The 21,540-nt window shown below is 48.2% G+C and overlaps 1 protein-coding gene across 2 annotated transcripts in view; it reads left to right on the top strand.

Annotated features, from left to right (window-relative positions):
• The window catches only part of ARID1A (AT-rich interaction domain 1A), a 72,127-nt gene extending 52,076 nt beyond the window's left edge, over positions 1–20,051 (top strand). The window contains exons 5-21 of one of the 2 annotated variants that reach the window (XM_024125279.3): positions 1,548–1,788; positions 2,054–2,143; positions 2,693–2,860; positions 3,574–3,886; positions 5,564–5,709; positions 5,797–5,906; positions 7,087–7,296; positions 9,951–10,158; positions 11,634–11,766; positions 11,944–12,116; positions 12,426–12,576; positions 12,684–12,830; positions 12,915–13,011; positions 13,486–14,371; positions 14,737–14,867; positions 16,836–16,916; positions 17,032–20,051. In XM_024125279.3, coding sequence (XP_023981047.2) covers positions 1,548–1,788; positions 2,054–2,143; positions 2,693–2,860; positions 3,574–3,886; positions 5,564–5,709; positions 5,797–5,906; positions 7,087–7,296; positions 9,951–10,158; positions 11,634–11,766; positions 11,944–12,116; positions 12,426–12,576; positions 12,684–12,830; positions 12,915–13,011; positions 13,486–14,371; positions 14,737–14,867; positions 16,836–16,916; positions 17,032–18,681 — 4,935 coding nt within the window. In that variant the 3' untranslated portion in view covers positions 18,682–20,051. Of the gene's footprint in view, positions 1–1,547; positions 1,789–2,053; positions 2,144–2,692; positions 2,861–3,573; positions 3,887–5,563; positions 5,710–5,796; positions 5,907–7,086; positions 7,297–9,950; positions 10,159–11,633; positions 11,767–11,940; positions 12,117–12,425; positions 12,577–12,683; positions 12,831–12,914; positions 13,012–13,485; positions 14,372–14,736; positions 14,868–16,835; positions 16,917–17,031 lie in introns of both variants that reach the window. The other variant, XM_024125277.3, reaches the window with a different exon arrangement.
• The last annotated feature ends 1,489 nt before the right edge of the window (positions 20,052–21,540 follow it).

Genomic DNA, 21,540 nt, shown 5'->3' with positions numbered 1-21,540 from the left:
TTCACAGACCTGAGCCCGTACCCAAAGCTTTCATTCTTTCTTCAAGGTACAGTTAATTCCCAGCCTGGAGTTAATGTGTGATATTGAGCCCATGGTATTGCTAGAAAGTGAACTTGGGGCTGGGGGTGGGTTGGGGGTGCATTTCCTGGGGTGAATATTTTTATTTTTATTTTTTTGCCGTGCCACGCGGCATGGGGGATCTTAGTTCCCTGACCAGGGATCGAACCCACACCCCCTGCAGTGGAAGTGTGGAATCTTAACCACTGGACTGCCAGGGAAGTCCCTTTTTCTTTTTTTAAATATTTTTCATATTGAGCTCCTGATTGCTAATCTTGGGGTTTACTGACCTAGAGTGAACTCTTTACCGATTAATTCAAGACAAGCACAACCTCCAAATAAATACCAAATTCTCATTGAAAAACTTAAAACTAGGGGAAAAAAAATGGGTTTGTTCAGTTGGCAAACATTTGTTCATCCCTGTTGTTGGCCAGGTGTTAGGAATGTAGTCCCAGACCCTCTTGGCAGTTAAAGAATTGTCTGTGCAATATATCCCTTTCTTACCTCCTACCCCTTATGTTTTAAAGTATGGTAACTTGGAGTGAGTTCTTGGTAAATGTAGGTTATAATAATTTGATGGAGAGGGGATCTGTGAACGTTGCCCAAACTTGTTAACATTTTCTTATAGCTCCTGATGCTGTCCTGGCAGTGTTTTGTTAAGTTTCCCCGTTGGAAAAGAACTAAAGGCTCACTGAAAGAGCTGCTCTCTTATGACTGTAGAAGTTGGGGCTGGGAAAGAAGATGAAAGTACTAGATGTGCTTCTGGTAGATAGACCAGGGGTCAGCAAACTATAGCTTGTGGGCTGGTTACTTTTTAAAATTAATTAATTAATCAGTTAATGGCTGCATTGGGTCTTCGTTGCTGTGCGTGGGCTTTCTCTAGTTGCGGCGCGCGGGGGCTACTCTTCGTTGTGGTGTGCGGGCTTCTCATTGTGGCGGCTTCTCTTGTTGCGGAGCACGGGCTCTAGGCGCGCGGGCTTCAGTAGTTGTGGCACGTGGGCTCAGTAGTTGTGGCTCGCAGGCTCTAGAGCGCAGGCTCAGTAGTTGTGGCATACGGGCTCAGTTGCTCTGCGGCATGTGGGATCTTCCCGGACCAGGGCTCGAACCTGTGTCCCCTGCATTGGCAGGCGGATTCTTAACCACTGCGCCACCAGGGAAGTCCCTAGTTACTTGTTTTTATAAATAATGTTTTGTTAGAACACAGTCACATCCATTTGTTTATGTGTTGTCTGTGACTGCTTCTGCACTCTGGTGGCAGAGTTGAATAGTTGTGACAAAGACTCTGTGGCCTTTAGAGTCTAAAGTATTTTCTCTCTGGCCCTTAATAGAGAGTTTGCTGTATGTAAGCTATAGTATCATGACTGCATAAATGTGTGCAGTATATTTACTTTGGGTTGTTTAAGAAAAATGTTGATCATGTAGTAGGATTGTTGAAAAAAGAATCTTTCTGCCTAATACTGCTAATCCATGTCCTTGTGTGTATGTTCCAGGATCTGTCTGGTTCAATAGACGATCTCCCCATGGGGACAGAAGGAGCTCTGAGCCCTGGAGTGAGCACATCAGGGATTTCAAGCAGCCAAGGGGAGCAGAGTAATCCAGCTCAGTCTCCTTTTTCTCCCCATACCTCCCCTCACCTGCCTGGCATCCGAGGCCCTTCCCCGTCTCCAGTTGGCTCTCCTGCCAGTGTTGCTCAGTCTCGCTCAGGACCACTCTCGCCTGCTGCAGTGCCAGGTACCCTCGAGTGCTGACCTTTGGGGAGAGGGAAAGAGGACTGGCCCCCAGCAATATTAGGGAGCCACAGCCTTCCACTGGCAGAGAGTTTCCCTTCAGCATTTGAAGAAGGGAGATGGGAGCCCCTTTGCTGGGTCCTTTTGTGAATGGGATACTGGGAGGTTCTTGGCCTTCTCAGAACCCATTTCCAGTTCTAACTTGACCTTCTGGCTAGAATTTCCAGGCTTAGCCATAATTGGCTTACTTCTTTCTCTGTCTGGAGCAGGCAACCAGATGCCACCTCGGCCACCCAGTGGCCAGTCGGACAGCATCATGCATCCTTCTATGAACCAATCAAGCATTGCCCAAGATCGAGGTGAGAGGCTGGGCTTCAAGGGAGGCGGGGAGCAGGGCAGAGGCAGACCTTTGATTGATTGTCTGTGCAACAGCTTTTGGAGAACGGTATGACCATGAAGCTTAGGACAGTCTTAGCAGCAGGTTGTGAAGTTAGGATGGACTTGGCCATCTTGGTGGCTTCAGAATTATGTTCCCCCACAGTCATTCTTTGTTGGTCATGTGTTTTGTTGGATTTCCCCCCTACATTGTGCCTAATTTGGTCAGCAAATACTAAATACTCAGGACTGAATCTTTACCCTTTAAATCCTACCTCTTTTTGGGGGGCGAGGGGGGGGTCCTTGCTGTTTGTTTTTTCAAACCTCCATTTAGTAGAAACAGTTGGCATGCCCTGGTTAATGGCTGTGTCACTTTTGAGGGTGCCTAAAAGAGCACGTAATTATACAGCAAATAAGAGCCCCCGTGCAAGTATTTGCTAAAGAAAACGTAGATGGTGAAGTCCTAGGGTAAGGGAGAGCATTTGTTCCCGTTGTATTGAGGTACTAACTGTATGGACACTACCCACAAATAGGTTACATGCAGAGGAACCCCCAGATGCCCCAGTACAGTTCCCCCCAGCCCGGGTCGGCCTTATCTCCACGTCAGCCTTCTGGAGGACAGATGCACACAGGCATGGGCTCCTACCAGCAGAACTCCATGGGAAGCTATGGTCCCCAGGGGAGTCAGTACGGCCCACAGGGTGAGTATACTACTGCAGGAGTACATGGAGGTGAGACGAGAGAAGAGTTCCTTGTTTGATATGCTGCTCTCTGGGTTATTAGAGTAGAACTGTCCTTTTCCTTAAATCCACCAAGGCCAGGCCCTAAAGTAGGGCAGGACTGCCATCATGGGAAAGTCCTTGAATATCACTGAGCCTCTGTTTCATCTGTAAAATGGGGATAAGGTATTTAGCCCAAGGCTGAGCCCAGACACTTAGTAAATGGTAATTATTGGTTATTAAACTTTTTTGAGTAAATTAGTCCTACTAGAGTAGATCTTTGCTCAAAATCAGCCCTAGATAGATCTAAAGCCGAATTTCTTAAACAGAGCATGGAAGATGAGTATGTAGAAAGGAAAGAATTCTGGGAGCTGACGGGCCTGGATATTAGCATAGCCAGCCTTCCCTGCCAAGACAGCCTTGCTCTGTGCTGTGCTGTCCTTAAGATGAGGGGACGACCAAGGCCTGCCTTTAAATACTCCTGGCCCCACCCCCCGCACTTTTTTTGTTTTTAAATGGATCATGAAGTTTTGTTGTTGTTGTTCAAAGAGACCATGAAATTGGTCTTTTTCCAGACCAAATATTGAATGATTCCCATTGTTTGTTATCTTTGGAGTATTAGAGTTGAGTGTTATTAGTGAGTTGCTAGTGAGTCACTAACCAAGTCTCTGCATCTTCTCTCCTTCCCCTCCCAGGAGGCTACCCCAGGCAGCCAAACTATAATGCCTTGCCCAATGCTAACTACCCCAGTGCAGGCATGGCTGGAAGCATGAACCCTATGGGTGCTGGAGGTCAGATGCATGGGCAGCCTGGCATCCCACCTTATGGCACACTCCCTCCAGGGAGAATGAGTCATGCCTCCATGGGCAACCGGCCTTATGGCCCTAACATGGCCAATATGCCACCTCAGGTTGGGTCAGGGATGTGTCCCCCACCAGGGGGCATGAACCGGAAAACTCAAGAAACTGCTGTCGCCATGCACGTTGCTGCCAACTCTATCCAGAACAGGTAAGGCCTGGGAAGTGAAGAGGGAGGGTATCAGTGCTAGGAAACTCATTGTAGAGTCATTTAGGTTGTTGAGATATTTCTGGACCTAAATCATGTTATCTTGGTAAATATGCATTTTATTGAGAGCTCTTTAGAAAACCAGGTTTCTTTACAGTGAAAAATACAGCAGAAATGCTGATTTGTAAGCATCTTAGATTGGTATCAAATTTCACATGACTGGATATCATATGGAAAGAACTTTATAAAGTATACATTATTTTGATTAGTAAAAAGTCTTCAGAGTTTATTTCTTCTGCCAGTCTAGCTTCTTGGTTTCCAAAAGGATTTTTTTTAATACAATTTTATTTATTTATTTGTTTGTTTGTTTATTTTTGGCTGCGTTGGGTCTTTGTTGCTGCACATGGGCTTTCTCTAATTGAGACGAATGGGGGCTACTCTTCGTTGCGGTGCCCGGGCTTCTCACTGTGATGGCTTCTCTTGTTGCGGAGCACAGGCTCTAGGCACGCGGGCTTCAGTAGTTGTGGCACGTGGGCTCAGTAGTTGTGGCTTGCGGGCTCTAAGAGTGCAGGCTCAGTAGTTGTGGTGCACCGACTTAGTTGCTCCGCAGCACGTGGGATCTTCCCGGACCAGGGCTCGAACCCGTGCCCCCTGCACTGGCAGGCGGATTCTTAACCACTGTGCCACCAGGGAAGCCCTCCAAAAGGATTTTTAATGATTCACATGGTTTGGATCTATGATGTAAGAAATGGAGGATGGTGAGGTTGTGGTTTGCCATTTCTCCTACTCTTCTGTGTGGTCCTGTGTATTTGACTCTGGTGCAAAAGTGCAGAAGGCTCATGTGATTTGGTTTAATGACTTCAAGATTCATCTCTTCTTCCTTGGCCACTGACTTCAGTGACTATGATTCTACTGTTTTTGAAGACTCTGTCTGTGTACCCCATTGTTGGTGCCTACAGTTCTTAAAGTGACTCTTACTGGGATGTTGATGAACCCTGGTAGAATAGGGTGATTGACTGTAAAGAGGTGGATTTGGTAGTACTTCAGAATGAGGGAAGCACAAAGTTTGCAGTAGGCCCATCAAGAAAGAATACAAAGGGGAGTTCCCTGGTGGCCTAGTGTTTAGGATTCTGGGCTTTCACCGCCGTGGCCCTGGTTCAGTCCCTGGTCAGGGAACTGAGATCCTGCAAGCCGTGCAACGTGGCCAAAAAATAAATAAATAAGGGGTTTTTGAGGTATAATTTTAAAGATAAAATAAAATAAAAAGCATGCAAAGCCCCTCCAGGTGCCATGCTAGAGTAATAAAATTGAGCATTTAATCTAGGCCTTTTGCCATAGTGAGGGCCCTTAAATGGAAACGCAGCTTGACTTTGGAGATGCCTTAAAAGGAGGCAGTATTTAAGAGACACCGTAAGACTCCATTCTTCAAGGAGTGTATCCTTTAAAATTGAGCTATGATTTCCTTTTGGGGGCTTGCACCCTCTTAGAACCGTTTGTGGGTGGTAGAAGATAAGAATATCTCTGTGCATGGCTGTGGTTTGCAGGAGCCATAAACTTTTTCCTTGTAAGCCTAACTAGATGATCTTGGCTCACACAGCCCTATTTAGCTCAAGTCCAAATCTGAAAGCTTAGTGTCTCTAACTCTTGTCTCTCTCTCACACTTTGCATCTTCTTCCTCAGGCCACCAGGCTACCCCAATATGAATCAAGGGGGCATAATGGGAACTGGACCTCCCTATGGACAAGGGATTAATAGTATGGCTGGCATGATCAACCCTCAGGGACCCCCATATCCCATGGGTGGAACCATGGCTAACAATTCAGCAGGTAAGTCCTAGTCATTGTTCACCCCAGGGATTTCTTCCAAAGTGATCTTCATGTCACAAACCTATTGGACTTTTTTCTCTTTTATAGGGATGGCAGCCAGCCCAGAGATGATGGGTCTTGGGGATGTCAAGTTAACTCCAGCCACCAAAATGAACAACAAGGCAGATGGGACACCCAAGACGGAATCTAAATCCAAGGTAATGATTTATATCTTGACCCCTCAACTTTCTGTCCCATCCTTTCAGTGATAGGAAGGGAAAAGAAGAGAGGGTGATTAGAGTCCAGCCTTTTATGACACCAACTAGATAATCTTGGAAAAGGGTGCTGTCGCCTCTTCTTACCATGAAGGGTCCCAGGATAATAGTTCACTGAATTAGGTTTGAGTTAGCCTAAGGGGTCCTAACGTAAATAACATGTTCTCACAGCTGTCTGATATGGAGGAAATGCCAGACCTGCAGAGTAGAATTCTCTGCACTGCTCTCTCTGAAACTGTGACCCCTGTCCTTATGCATTGATAGATGGTGTATGCCATGGGGGACTAGCTCTTCTCTTCCTGGACCTTACTCAGAACAGCAGGAATGGTTGGTGCCCTACATTCTATAAAGTGGGAGACAAGGCAGGTGGGGTTTTGGGTCCTTGGCCTCTCTTAGATTGGTCCTGAGTGTGCTTTTGGTGGGGCTGTGTGGCATTCTGGGACCTGCTCAGTATTTAAGTCGTTTAAAATATTTCGGCCATTTGTCATACCTCATTTTCCCTATCTTATAAAGTAGGGGAAATAAAAATCATAGCTGCCATCTCTTGTGGACGTTCACCTCTGGCTTCCAGACCCTTTAGTCATCCTCATGTCTTGGATGGGATATCCAAAGCCATTCAAGCAGGACCCTTCCTTTCTTGAGAGGAGGAAGAGTTCGTTTTCATTTTAGTCAGTTGTCTCAAGGTCATGTTTTGTGTTTCTTGAGTTCTCTGAAACAGTCTGTAAAAGTGTGTCCAGGCTCCTGGGTAGTAGGATGGGAGTAGTGACATTGATGTCAGGTGGCCAAGGGTTTGACTCTCAGTCCTGCTACTTCAAAGCTATGAGATCTTAGGCATGGCCTCCTTGTACCTGCTACCTTATCTTTTAAGAGAAGGATAATTTATAGTACCTAATGTGTAAAGGCCTCTAGCACAGCACTCAATACATAACATATAGGCAGTGTTAGCTTTCTTTCTTTACAGGAACGTCTAGCTCCCTTTTGGTTTTTGTGAAGGCAGTGCAGATGTTAGTGACCACCCCAGAATGAGAAGCTTTACCACTGCCCTAATCAAGGGATTTCTCAGACCCCTAGCATAGGCTTTGAATCTGACCAGTTCCTAAGAATCTTGACCTGCCCCTTTCAGAAATCCAGTTCTTCTACTACAACCAATGAGAAGATCACCAAGTTGTATGAGCTGGGTGGTGAGCCTGAGAGGAAGATGTGGGTGGACCGTTATCTGGCCTTCACGGAGGAGAAGGCCATGGGCATGACAAATCTGCCTGCTGTGGGTAGGAAACCTCTGGACCTGTACCGCCTCTATGTGTCTGTGAAGGAAATTGGTGGATTGACTCAGGTGAGTGCCTGGCCCTTGGCTTCCCCTGTGGTTTCAACAAGCCTCTCTCTAGGTACTCAGTGGCATCACTGGTGCCATGCATCCCACAGGCACATCACCCTTTCCTGCTGCTCTCTGAGTCACATACTGACAGACCAGGGAGCTCAAGCCTTCCAGAAGATAAGGCAAAGGGAAGAGGCTGAGTCCTCCGTGGGTAGTGTGTAAAGTATTAGCATTAACTTACCATGTGTCCAGAGTCCCCCTGGGTTGCAAAAATCCGGCAAGTCTGTGGGCATTCTGATTCCATGGCAGGCAGTTTGGAGTAGTAGACAAGGGCAAGGTTCAGAGATGGGTCTGGTTTTGAATTCTTTCTTAGCCACTTACGATATATGTGACCTTAATCAAGGTGTATAACTACTCTGAGCCCTCGTTTTTCTTATTTGTAATGTAGGGACAGTGTGTATCCTGTTAAGACTGTCGAAAGCTGGGGATAATCAAACAAAGCTTTAAGCAAGATTTCTGCCACATAAATAGGTCTACAAGATGGTACAAGGGAAGCCAGAGTAGTTGTTGATCCTTTCATTCTAGGAAGCTTCCCAATAGAGATGGGATTTCAGGAGCTATTAAATAGAAATAGTTGATGAAGGAAGAAGTAGGTGGGAAATTGTGTTTAGTCACTCTGTATGGGAGACATAAGTGATTGGGTTAATCTCCACTGGAAACCTCTGAACTGAGCACCACCCTGAGCCTTGCGCCTGCCCTAATAACTTATATCTTTGTTTTACACTCAGCCCAGGAGTCAAACAGGTGAGGCAACGCTGGCAGACAGCCCACTGTGCCTTGCAAACTTTCCTCCTATGTATGTTCTGTAGTCATCATACCAGGAGCCTGCTATTGGATCTGAGTGTGTGGCTGAGCTCAGGGGGAGGCGTCGTGGGGAGGGGTGTATTCCAAACCTTCTAAATCAGAAGAGAAAACAGCTGTCACCAGCAGAAAAGAAAATGATTGGAATGAAGCCAACCAACAGTCAGTTATGAATTCCTTCTCCCTCAGGCTTTATTCCCCTCCCCCACAAAAGGAAAACAAAATAAAACAAGACACGTGCACACCACCACATAAGGAGCGTGGGAAGCCGAGCCACAGCAGGCTTCTGAGGTGACCCTGGGTTCATTCCTGCCATTCTCCCTGGTATTGAGCTCTCGTAGTCAGGGCTCTTCTACCTGTAGCGAAAGGGGGCATTGGGTTAGGTTTGGCAAACTGTTGATTGTGTGGGCTTCTGGATTCACTGGACCTAAGATGAGGTATAGAGGGAATCCCAAAGCCTGGGTCTGTCTTCCAGTTTGCAAAAGGTTGCCAACCTTTTAGATGCAGTGATGTGCTTGAACTCTAAAGACAAGAGTTCAGAGGAGAAAGAGTGCTGTTACAAGTTCGTTTGTGAAGTCTCCAAGAAGGCAAAAGATGAGTCCTGAGCTTTTCTGAAGGATTAGTAGGGTTTAGGTAGAGGGTGGGGGTGGGCCATTCCAGTTGACTGGCCCAGGTGGCATGCTGATGGGAAAGAATCTGGAGTATACCCTACCAGTGCCACCTCAAACCTTCAAGACTCTGCTCAGATAATATTGCCTGCTCTAGGAAGTGTTCATCTAGGTTGTTCTTTTCTTTGCTTCCTTATCACTCTTCTGTGGTGTCACAGGTACCAGACCAGCAGGTATCAAAACATATTGAACTCCTTGTGGATTGGGACTGGAAAGCCAGTGTTTCTAGCCTTGAGAGACAGGCTTATCACATGGTGGATGAATAAACAATACATGAAGGAGACTTCCCTGGCGGTCTAGTGGTTAAGACTCCACGCTTCCACTGCAGGGGGCATGGGATCCATCCCTGGTTGGGGAACTAAGATTCCGCATGCCGCGCAGCGCGGCCAAAAAAAAGGAATACGTGATGAAGGAGACCTGCCTGGCTAAAGCAGACAGACCAAGTGTAGGGACTGGGGGACTGGTCTTGATCAGTGTGTGCTGAAGCTGAGGAGAGGAGGCAGAACTGTAGGCCGGCCACTGGGAAGGGGCAAAGAAGTCATAGGGTCTGAAGCATCTCCCGGACAATCAAGACAGTGACTGCTGAGGGAAAGGGGCTTGTAGTTATATGTCATTGAGATGCAGAGAGCAGTGACACAGAATATCAAATTTGCAAGGAGACCCACACTGAGAAAAAAAATCAGATATGAAAACCCCCAGTTTGACAAAGTAAAAGTCAAGCAGGGTGGTCATTGATATTGCCACACGTCTCCATTTTATAAAATGTTAGTTTTTATCGGTGCATTTAAATCTGGATTTGGATCTGATGGTGATTTGCACATCATTTCTCAGTAGTACACTTGTGTAAAGCAAAGCCCATACCTTCTGAATTCCATTCTCTCTAATAGTGATGTAAAGTTTGCCCTATTTTGAATAAGCACTGTCTGACAGTTGCAGTGATCTGTGGATAAAACCTGCTGAGGGTAGAGGGAAGCCATGGATATAATGTTTATTGTGGACTCTCCACCAAGCAAGGTTAACTTTTGTGGTTAACTGAGAACTATATCACAAGATGAGTACCTGGTAGCCTGATGGGGTTTGGGGTATGTGGTCAGGAAGACCAGATGGAAGATGTACCCCCAACTTTTCTGGTTGGTTGTACAGGTCAATAAGAACAAAAAATGGCGGGAACTTGCGACCAACCTCAATGTCGGCACCTCAAGCAGTGCTGCCAGCTCCTTGAAAAAGCAGTACATCCAATGTCTCTATGCCTTTGAGTGCAAGATCGAACGGGGAGAAGACCCTCCCCCAGACATCTTTGCAGCTGCTGATTCCAAGAAGTCCCAGCCTAAGATCCAGCCTCCCTCTCCTGGTAAGGACTGGGTGAGCAGCCTCACCAAGGCTCACCCTTCAAGGGTAGCATTCAATGGACTTGAAGACACGGGGAGTGGGAAGGGTAAGCTGGGATGAAGTGAGAGAGTGGCATGGACATATATACACTACCAAATGTAAAATAGATAGCTAGTGAGAAGCAGCCACATAGCACAGGGAGATGAGCTCAGTGCTTTGTGACCACCTAGAGGGGTGGGAGAGGGAGGGTGGGAGGGAGGAGATATGGGGATATATGTATATGTATAGCTGATTCACTTTGTTATACAGCAGTAACTAACACAACATTGTAAAGCAATTATACTCCAATAAAGATGTTTGAAAAAAATAAAAGGGTAGCATTCAAGGGTCCAGGTTCCTTATTCACTAGTGCCTGCCACCAGGGTTGTGTGCTTTTCCCTGTCCTACCACAGAGCTTAACAGGTTGGCAGACTAAAGAGCAGGCAGTGGCGACTCCCTTGGGAGATAGTTTGCAGCAGCCCTTAAGTTTTAATTTTCATTGTGCACCTGGCGTCTTGCCAAATGTTTGTAAACTAGTGAGTGGGAGGGACACCAAAGGAGTCGGGAAATCTGACAAATAGCAGTGAGGCAGGGCCATCTGGGAGCTTTGGCTCACTGATGTCAGCGCCTTAGAATGCAGCTCAGACTAGAGCCCTGAATTCCCCAGGGAGCTGAGATGGTAATGAATGGGAAGGAGGGGGTGGGGAGGGAACATGAATGGAGCTCTGCTGGGAGTGCCTCTGCCCACCCTCCTTTCTGAGAGGAGGATGGGGCCTGGACAAGCATGGGGAGGGAAGAAGGCCAGGGCTCCTAGAGGTGGGTGTAAACACATGCGCCCTGGTGTTGACCTCTGAGGGTATAGTGAGTGCCTGCGATGACTCATCAGCTGGGGAGGCCTAATCAGTGGGATATCTGCTGCTGGGAATGGTAGCTAATGGAAACATTAATTATGGGTAGTTCTGTGCTCATCAGCTTAAGGGAACATTTGAAACTGCACAGTGACACTGGGTTCGATGCTTGAGAATAGGAGTTCCTAGGCTCCTACAGTGTTCTGCAGGTTGGGGGCAAGATGGAACCTCCCCACCCAGCATTCCAGGGCCTCATACTGGGAGCTTGTGTACCAGCATTACAAGGTGTTATAGGTTAGGTAGGGTCCTTGGGGGAAGTAAAGAAAAGTAGTCAGGGAAGCTGACAGACTCAAGGAATCACCAGCATGTTGATGGCATCGCCACACCACTTCTGGTCTCCAAATGTGAACAGCAGCAAAAAGCAATAGCGCTCTCAAATTTCCTTTTTTATTACTAGCCTTGCAGATCCTCTCTTGAGAAGGGTTATTTAGGTCTTAAAGAACCTTAGTTCTAGCCTTATAACGATCTGCTTCAAAGAGATCCTAGGGCATTTGGGTGTTGCTGTGAGAGTTAAACACTTTTCCTGCTCACCCTGCATCTCTGTCCACAGCGGGATCAGGGTCAATGCAGGGGCCACAGACACCTCAGTCAACCAGCAGTTCCATGGCAGAAGGGGGAGACCTGAAGCCACCAACTCCAGCATCCACACCACACAGCCAGATCCCCCCCTTGCCAGGCATGAGGTAAGGCCTGGAGCAGGGACAGGTGGTTTGGGGGATCCTGGACAGAAGTGCGTGAGCTCCTGTGCAGCCCAGGGCGGTCCCTGCTCTGCCTGTCCAACCAGGGACTCCCATGTGCCTTGCATTATCAGAGGAATTCCTTTATTTGGGGTCTAATTGGCTTTTCTCACTCTGGAGCAGGAGCAATTCAGTCGGGATCCAGGATGCCTTTCCTGATGGAAGTGACCCCACATTCCAAAAGCGGAATTCCATGACTCCAAACCCTGGGTACCAGCCCAGTATGAATACCTCTGACATGATGGGGCGCATGTCCTACGAGCCAAATAAGGATCCTTATGGCAGCATGAGGAAAGGTGACCAACTGCTATTGGCCTTACGTCCTTGAGGACAGGGGAGTTGCAGGGGCGGGGGGTAATCTTGAGAGTGATTTAAGGTTTCTTGTCGAGCCATCCTCCCTTCTTGTCTCCCTCTCCCTGGCCTCACCTTGTCATCCCTTTATGTCTTCTTTGCTGGTTGGTGCCTTTTTAGATCTCTGTTAAAGATCTGTTAGTTAGAACAAACCTGAGCTCTGAAGAGGGCCTGGGTCTTTGGGGCAGGCAAGGTATAGGCTGCTAGGCCTACTGACGAACCAGTTTGCTCACCGTCTTCCCTTTTGCTCTTAGCTCCAGGGAGTGATCCCTTCATGTCCTCAGGTCAGGGCCCTAACGGCGGGATGGGGGACCCCTACAGTCGAGCTGCCGGCCCTGGGCTGGGAAATGTGGCAATGGGACCGCGACAGCACTATCCCTATGGAGGTCCTTATGACAGAGTGAGGTAAGCACACCCCACCTCCCACCCCCCGTCCCGCACCAGCACCCCACGTCCCGCACCAGCACCCCACAGCTATCATGGACTCAATCTGCTTCTCCGATTTTGTTTAGGACGGAGCCCGGAATAGGACCCGAGGGAAACATGGGCACTGCAGCCCCACAGCCGAATCTCATGCCTTCCAACCCAGACTCGGGGATGTATTCTCCTAGCCGTTACCCCGCGCAGCCGCAGCCGCAGCCGCAGCCACAGCAGCAACGGTAAGTAAAGCCTGGTCTCAGTGCCACTGTGGCTCAGGCTTCCCCACTTCCCACCCTGATCCTCTGTTTCTCTCCTTCCTGCAGACATGATTCCTATGGCAATCAGTTCTCCGCTCAAGGCACCCCTTCCAGCAGCCCCTTCCCCAGCCAGCAGACCACGATGTATCAGCAGCAGCAGCAGGTGAGGAGGGTAGCGGGTGAGCTGACGCACAGGTTCCCCCAAGAGCCAGTTAGAAGGCTAAGTTGTGCAGTCTGTGAAGCCCACTTTAGATTCTTTGGTGGTGTTCTCCCACCCCGACGGCCGGTTCTGTCTGAAGAGCCAGGCCCTCAGTCTCTTCCCTGTTTGGAGTCTAGTCCCATCTCTAGTTCTCCAAAAGGGTTAGAAACAGGCCTTATTTTGATTTTTGAACTTTTCCACATTTTTCTACTTAGAGCAAGGGAGAGCCAGAGGGAATAGAGAATGATTCTTGCTTTCAGAAACAACTTCAAAAGATAACTCATAAAGGTGATTCCTTTGTTCCCTTGGAGTCTGTGTCCTCTCTTCTAGAGGGGCAGGAGTGAGCCCAGCAGGTGTCTGGTGTAGATCTGGGCAGCTGTGGGTCTTGTGTCCCTGAGTGAAGAGTTTTAACCTTTCCTCTGCTTGTCCCCATCTTAGAATTACAAGCGGCCGATGGATGGCACATACGGCCCTCCTGCCAAGCGGCACGAAGGGGAGATGTACAGTGTGCCATACAGCACGGGGCAGGGGCAGCCCCAGCAGCAGCAGTTGCCCCCAGCCCAGCCCCAGCCTGCCAGCCAGCAACAAGCTGCTCAGCCTTCCCCTCAGCAAGATGTGTACAACCAGTATGGCAATGCCTATCCTGCCGCTGCCGCCACTGAGCGCCGACCAGCAGGCGGCCCCCAGAACCAGTTTCCATTCCAGTTTGGTCGAGACCGTGTCTCAGCACCCCCTGGCTCCAGTGCCCAACAGAACATGCCACCGCAGATGATGGGCGGCCCCATACAGGCATCGGCTGAGGTTGCTCAGCAAGGCACCATGTGGCAGGGGCGTAATGACATGACCTACAATTACGCCAACAGGCAGAGCACGGGCTCTGCCCCGCAAGGCGCTGCCTATCATGGCGTGAACCGAACAGATGAAATGCTGCACACGGATCAGAGAGCCAACCATGAAGGCCCATGGCCTTCCCATGGCACACGCCAGCCCCCATATGGTCCTTCTGCCCCCGTGCCCCCCATGACAAGGCCCCCTCCATCCAACTACCAGCCCCCACCAAGCATGCAGAATCACATTCCTCAGGTATCCAGCCCTGCTCCCCTGCCCCGGCCAATGGAGAACCGCACCTCTCCTAGCAAATCTCCATTCCTGCACTCTGGGATGAAGATGCAGAAGGCAGGTCCCCCAGTACCTGCCTCACACATAGCACCTGCCCCTGTGCAGCCCCCTATGATTCGGCGGGACATCACCTTCCCACCTGGCTCTGTTGAAGCCACACAGCCTGTGTTGAAGCAGAGGAGGCGGCTCACGATGAAAGACATCGGTAAGGAGACCTCCTTGATTGGGTTGCTTAATCTGCCTCTTTACATCTTGTTCATTGTTCTCTCTCCATCCTGATGTTCTGGATGAATTAAAATATGGTCCAGTGTTGACTAAAGTAGAGCCAAAGAACTTTGGGTAAGGAAGAAATCAGCTGATGTCAGGCTTTACTAAAGGAATTGCCACACAGTGATGTCCTAAGAGAGCCTAGAAGCCATGAGGGGCAGATGTGTGTCATCTCCCAGATTGGAACTGCCTCTCACCATGTGTTCTCTTCAGAGTAGCCTGACTGATGAGCCAGCTCTGGGGTGGGGGGCGCCTCCTGCCAACCTGGGCTTGGTGGATGGACGACGTGGAGGTTTATTTCAGGAACCCCGGAGGCATGGCGGGTAATGATGTCCCTCAAGTCTGGGCTGCTGGCAGAGAGCACATGGGCATTAGACACCATTAACATCCTGCTGTATGATGACAACAGCATCATGACTTTCAACCTCAGTCAGGTGAGTACAGGTGCCCGGGGAAGATTGGGAGGGTCTGGGATTTTCTTGAAGTACATGATGCTAAGTGACTGGGGAATTAAGCCATCCCTGGCCAACATGGTCTCCTTTCTCTCACTTGCTGTCTGATACCTTCTATGCCAGTACCTTGCCACCAGCCATGGGCGTAGAATACTGAGAACAATAATTGTGTAATTTAGTCAATCAGGATTGACTTCAAAGGGAGAAACTTGTTGGTATTGGTAAGAAATGCAGATTCTGCTGATGTCAGTGAGGATACCATATTTTTTAGACTACCAAGAAGAACCTATGGTCTCTGTCAGTGAGTAGAGCAGTTCCTTTTTTTTTTTTTTTTTTTTTTTGCGGTATGCGGGCCTCTCACTGTTGTGGCCTTTCCCGTTACGGAGCACAGGCTCAGCGGCCATGGCTCACAGGCCCAGCCGCTCCGGGGCATGTGGGATCTTCCCAGACAGGGGCACGAACCCTTGTCCCCTGCATCGGCAGGCGGACTCTCAACCACTGCGCCACCAGGGAAGCCCATAGAGCAGTTTCTTTATTTTCCCTATCTTTCTTCATCCACTCCGAATACAAGAGGTCTTTCTTGATCCCATTTTTCCTAAGGTGTAGAATGGGAAGTGTAAAGAAGTGCACGCTGCTGGGCGGGGGCTCGGTGTGGGGGGGGGCAATTAATGCAGAGGTGGTTTTCCAGACCTTTTCTCCATAGACACGCACCTGGAGTTTTCTCAGCTGGGAAGAGTCTCTGCTGCACTCTCCTACTCTTCCTTTTGATCATCCTCAGCACCTACCAGCCCATCTGTTAAGGAGTTGACTAAGGGGGCATTGTTATTAATAGTCCCCATTTACTGTGCCCTCACTTTGTGCTAGGTACTTCATATTTTCTTTTGTGTCATCCTCACTGCAGCCTTCTGAGGCAGCTGTGGCCTCTTAGAGATGAGTAAATAGGCTCAGAGTCTTATCTTTGCCCAGGTTCACACAGCTGTTAGCAGTCTTTCTGAATCCAAAGCCTGCTTCCCATGAGAAAGAAAAGGAACAAATATTGATTGAGCAATTTCCATAAGCCAGGCACTTGACATATTCCATTTAGACGTTAGAACAACCCTGTAAAGTTTAGGAATGTGCATCATTTTCAGTGGAAAGATAGGAAAGCTACAGCTCAGAGAGTTTAAATCATACAGATAGTTCCTGGAAAAGCCAGAATTCAAACCTGGATCTTTTTTTAAGTCTAAAGCCCTATTTTGTCCTTTCTGCTATACTCTTTAGCCAGAGATTAATCTGAGTGGAGATTAATGTTTTCTGCTAGGAGTAGTAAATGGCCTGTACAGGATCTAAGCTGAAATTTGGGTCTGTCTAGCACCAGCTTGGAACAGCGTTTAGAGAACATAAGCCTCATCCCACTCATTACGTTACATGATGCACAGAGGTCCAGCCTCCTGGAAAAGTTGGGGAGCTTGGGGAAGAGAGCAAATGAACATCTGTCCACCCTGCATTGTGTTGGAAGGTGTTATCCCACCATGCCTAGCCTTGGGCTCCACTTGGCAGTGGAATGTGTAGAGAGTGTCCTAAGAGGGACAATAGCAGTGACCAACGGGAAGAAACTGGGCCTGGTGAAGAGAAGCAGAAATTGGTTGAGAAAGGTGAGGCTGAGAGGTGGGTGGCACTGTTAGGTGAGGTGCAGAGTTGCTGGTTAGCGATCCATCTGCCGAGGCAGGGTTGTGTGAAGATTGTTTGCAGAAGGAAGAACTTTGTGCTAAGCAGAGGAGAGTTCAAATGACTTACTTTGTGGAGAGCCTTTGGGAAAGGAGAACTCTGACTCTCCCAGTGATACAGACATCTGACCTAGAAGGGGAGAGGGGAGATTAGATAGAAGACCTTGGCAGGCCTCTCAAGTCAAGGATTCTCTTCTTAGCCCACTTTCCTCCCTTAATTTATTTCCTGTTCTTTCTCTTCTAGCTCCCAGGGTTGCTAGAGCTCCTTGTGGAATATTTCCGACGTTGCCTGATTGAGATCTTTGGCATTTTAAAGGAGTATGAGGTGGGTGACCCATCATGACTTTCAACCTCAGTCAGCTCCCAGGGTTGCTAGAGCTCCTTGGGAATATTTCCGAACGTCGCCTGATTGAGATCTTGGCATTTTAAAGGAGTATGAGGTGGGTGACCCAGGACAGAGAACACTACTGGACCCTGGGAGATTCAGCAAAGCGTCTAGTCCAGCTCCTGTGGAGGGGGAGGAGGAGGAAGACCTTCTAGGTCCTAAACTAGAGGAGGAAGAAGAGGAGGAAGTAATTGAAAATGATGAGGAGATGGCCTTTGCGGGCAAGGACAAAACCGCCTCAGAAAATAGTGAGGAGAAACTGATTAGTAAGTTTGACAGGCTTCCAGTAAAGATCGTGCAAAAGAATGACCCGTTTGTGGTGGACTGCTCAGATAAGCTTGGGCGCGTGCAGGAGTTTGACAGTGGCTTGCTGCACTGGCGGATTGGTGGGGGGGACACCACTGAGCATATCCAGACCCACTTTGAGAGCAAAACAGAGCTGCTACCTTCCCGGCCTCATGTACCCTGCCCACCAGTCACTCGGAAGTATGTCACAGCAGTAGAGGGTACACCAGGGACAACAGAGCAGGAGGGCCCCCCGACTGATGGCCCTCCAGAAAAACGGATCACAGCCACTATGGATGACATGTTGTCCACCCGGTCTAGCACATTGACCGAGGAGGGAGCTAAGAGCGTAGAGGCCACCAAGGAAAGCAGCAAGTTTCCATTTGGCATCAGCCCAGCACAGAGCCATCGGAACATCAAGATCCTAGAGGATGAACCCCACAGTAAAGATGAGACCCCACTGTGTACCCTTCTGGACTGGCAGGATTCCCTTGCCAAACGCTGCGTCTGTGTCTCCAATACCATCCGAAGTCTGTCATTTGTGCCAGGCAACGACTTTGAGATGTCCAAACACCCGGGGCTGCTGCTGATCCTGGGCAAGCTGATCCTTCTGCACCACAGGCACCCAGAACGGAAGCAGGCACCACTAACTTACGAGAAGGAGGAGGAGCAGGACCAAGGGGTGAGCTGCAACAAAGTGGAGTGGTGGTGGGACTGCTTGGAGATGCTTCGGGAAAACACCTTGGTCACGCTCGCCAACATTTCGGGGCAGTTGGACCTCTCCCCATACCCCGAGAGCATTTGCCTGCCTGTCCTGGATGGACTCCTACACTGGGCAGTCTGCCCTTCAGCTGAAGCCCAGGACCCCTTCTCCACCCTGGGCCCCAACGCCGTCCTCTCCCCCCAGAGACTGGTCTTGGAAACCCTCAGCCAACTCAGCATCCAGGACAGCAATGTGGACCTGATCCTGGCCACACCCCCTTTCAGCCGCCTGGAGAAGTTGTACAGCACCATGGTGCGCTTCCTCAGGGACCGAAAGAACCCGGTGTGCCGGGAGATGGCTGTAGTACTGCTAGCCAACCTGGCACAGGGTGACAGCCTGGCAGCCCGTGCCATTGCAGTGCAGAAAGGCAGCATCGGCAACCTCCTGGGCTTCCTGGAGGATAGCCTTGCTGCCACACAGTTCCAGCAGAGCCAGGCCAGCCTGCTCCACATGCAGAACCCGCCCTTTGAGCCAACTAGTGTGGACATGATGCGACGGGCTGCCCGTGCGCTGCTGGCCCTGGCCAAGGTGGACGAGAACCACTCGGAGTTCACGCTGTATGAGTCACGGTTGTTGGACATCTCGGTATCACCGTTGATGAACTCATTGGTTTCACAAGTCATTTGCGATGTACTGTTTTTGATTGGCCAGTCATGACAGCCGTGGGACACCTCCCTCCCTGTGTGCGTGTGCGTGTGTGGAGAACTTAGAAACTGACTGTTGCCCTTTATTTATGCAAAACCACCTCAGAATCCAGTTTACCCTGTGCTGTCCAGCTTCTCCCTTGGAAAAAAAGTCTCTCCTATTTCTCTTTCCTCCTCCTTCTCGCCCCTTCTTCCTCCCGATCTTTCTATTCCCTGTCCTCACTTTACTCCCCTCAGGACCCTGCCCTATTTGAAAAGACAAAGCTCTGCCTACATAGAAGACTTTTTTTATTTTAACCAAAGTTACTGTCGTTTACAGTGAGTTTGGGGAAAAAAAAATAAAAATAAAAATGGCTTTCCCAGTCCTTGCATCAAGGGGATGCCACATTTCATAATGTTTTTAATGGTTAAAAAAAAACAAAAAAAAAAAAACAAAAAAAAGGAAAAAAAAAACAAAAAAAACCCTGAAGGACAAAAATGGTGACTGCTGAACTGTGTATGGTTTATTGTTGTACATTCACAATCTTGCAGGAACCGAGAAGTTCGCAGTTGTGGACAAACCCTGTTCACTGGAGAGGCCTGTGCAGTAGAGTGTAGACCCTTTCATGTACTGTACTGTACACCTGATACTGTAAACATACTGTAATAATAATGTCTCACATGGAAACAAGAGAAAACGCTGGGTCAGCAGCAAGCTGTAGTTTTTAAAAATGTTTTTAGTTAAACGTTGAGGAGAAAAAAAAAAAAAAGGCTTTTCCCCCAAAGTATCATGTGTGAACCTACAACACCCTGACCTCTTTCTCTTCTCCTTGATTGTATGAATAACCCTGAGATCACCTCTTAGAACTGGTTTTAACCTTTAGCTGCAGCGGCTGCGCTGCCACGTGTGTATATATATGACGTTGTACATTGCACATACCCTTGGATCCCCACAGTTTGGTCCCCCTCCCAGCTACCCCTTTATAGTATGACGAGTTAACAAGTTGGTGACCTGCACAAAGCGAGACACAGCTATTTAATCTCTTGCCAGACATCGCCCCTCTTGGTGCGATGCTGTACAGGTCTCTGTAAAAAGTCCTTGCTGTCTCAGCAGCCAATCAACTTATAGTTTATTTTTTTCTGGGTTTTTGTTTTGTTTTGTTTTCTTTCTAATCGAGGTGTGAAAAAGTTCTAGGTTCAGTTGAAGTTCCTGATGAAGAAACACAATTGAGATTTTTTCAGTGATAAAATCTGCATATTTGTATTTCAAACAATGTAGCTAAAACTTGATGTAAATTCCTCCTTTTTTCCTTTTTTGGCTTAATGAATATCATTTATTCAGTATGAAATCTTTATACTATATGTTCCACGTGTTAAGAATAAATGTACATTAAATCTTGGTAAGACGTTTGTGAAGCTTTTTATTTTTAAACTGTTTAAAATCTTGACCCTTTTGGGGGTGTTGGGGAGCTAGTCCTGTTCTTGCGAGTCCCCCTTGGTATACTCTCCCTAAATGGTGGCATCCTGGACCCTGTCATTTCTGCACCATATTCACTTAACCTTCCACAGTGTAAGTCTGACTTTAAGAAAGCTCTAGAGATGATTTTACCTGCAGAAGAAGTTCTAGGCATAAAAATCTTGTTAGCCTCTTGAAGTAAAGTGGGTTTAAGTAGCCAAAGAAATTGATGGTACTCTAGGGAAAAAACTTTTGGAAATAGTTGGCAAAGGGGGATCTCTGTTTTTCTTAGAAATATTTAAAAAGCCAATTATCTGGAGTCAGCCTCCAACTTAACCATTTATTTCTCCAGACCAGCTCTCTTCCCTGATTCCAGATTAGAGCATTCAGCTGCCTTTATTTTTAATCTTTATTTATTTATTTATTGCTGTGTTGGGTCTGTTGCTGCGCGTGGGCTTTCCCTAGTTGCAGCGAGCCGGGGACACTGTTCATCGTGGTGCGTGGGCTTCTCATTGTGGTGGCTTCTCTTGTTACAAAGCATGGGCTGTAGGCGCACGGGCTTCAGTAGTTGTGGCTCATGGGCTCTAGAGCGCAGGCCCAGTAGTTGTGGCATGTGGGCTGAGTTGCTCCATGGCATGTGGGGTCTTCCCGGACCAGGGCTTGAATTCGTGTCCCCTGCATTGGCAGGCGGATTCCTAACCACTGTGCCACCAGGGTAGCCCTCAGCTGCCTTCTTGACATCTCTGCTTGAAAGTTTAATTTGAATATGCCTAAGATGCCCTGTCTTCTCCTAGAAACCTGCTTCTCCCATAGTTTTCTCAGGAAATGGCAACTCCATCGCTTGGCCAAAAACATCCTTGACTCCTTTCATTTCCACATTCAGTCTGTTAGCTCTCTTCAAAAAATAATCCTCAGTTCAGCTACTACCACTGTAGTTCAAGACACCATCATATCTTTCTCGAACTCAAAATATCCTCCAAACTGGCCTCCCTGCTTCTGCTTTGCCTGGTGTTTGAACCTATTTTCAACATAGCAACCAGAATGCTCCCTTTAAAACCTAAGATCAGAATCCTTCAGTGCTTCAGCCTTACTCTGAGTAAAAGTCCTGATCCTTGTAATGACCTACATGGCCCTCAGTTATCTATCTTACTGTTAACCTCTTTGGTCTTCTCTCTTCCCCATTGCTTGTTAAACCATACAGAGCTGTTTCCACCTTGAGACCTTTGCACTTATTGTTCCCTCTGTCCAGAATACACTTTCACCAGATAACAGCATGGCTCAAGTCCTCATCTCCTTCAGGTCTTTGTTCAAATATCAGCTCAGTGAATCCTTCCCTGGCCACCTTATTTAAAATAGCAATCTGGGACTTCCCTGGCGGTCCAGTGGTTGAGACTCTGTGCTTCCACTGCAGGGGGCATGGGTCCGATCCCTGGTTGG

The sequence above is a fragment of the Physeter macrocephalus genome, chromosome 3 (genome assembly GCF_002837175.3).
Source record: "Physeter macrocephalus isolate SW-GA chromosome 3, ASM283717v5, whole genome shotgun sequence".
In the NCBI taxonomy this organism is placed as follows: domain Eukaryota; kingdom Metazoa; phylum Chordata; class Mammalia; order Artiodactyla; family Physeteridae; genus Physeter; species Physeter macrocephalus.
Note: the sequence above shows the minus strand (reverse complement) of the source record. Positions and strands in the feature narration are given on the sequence as shown.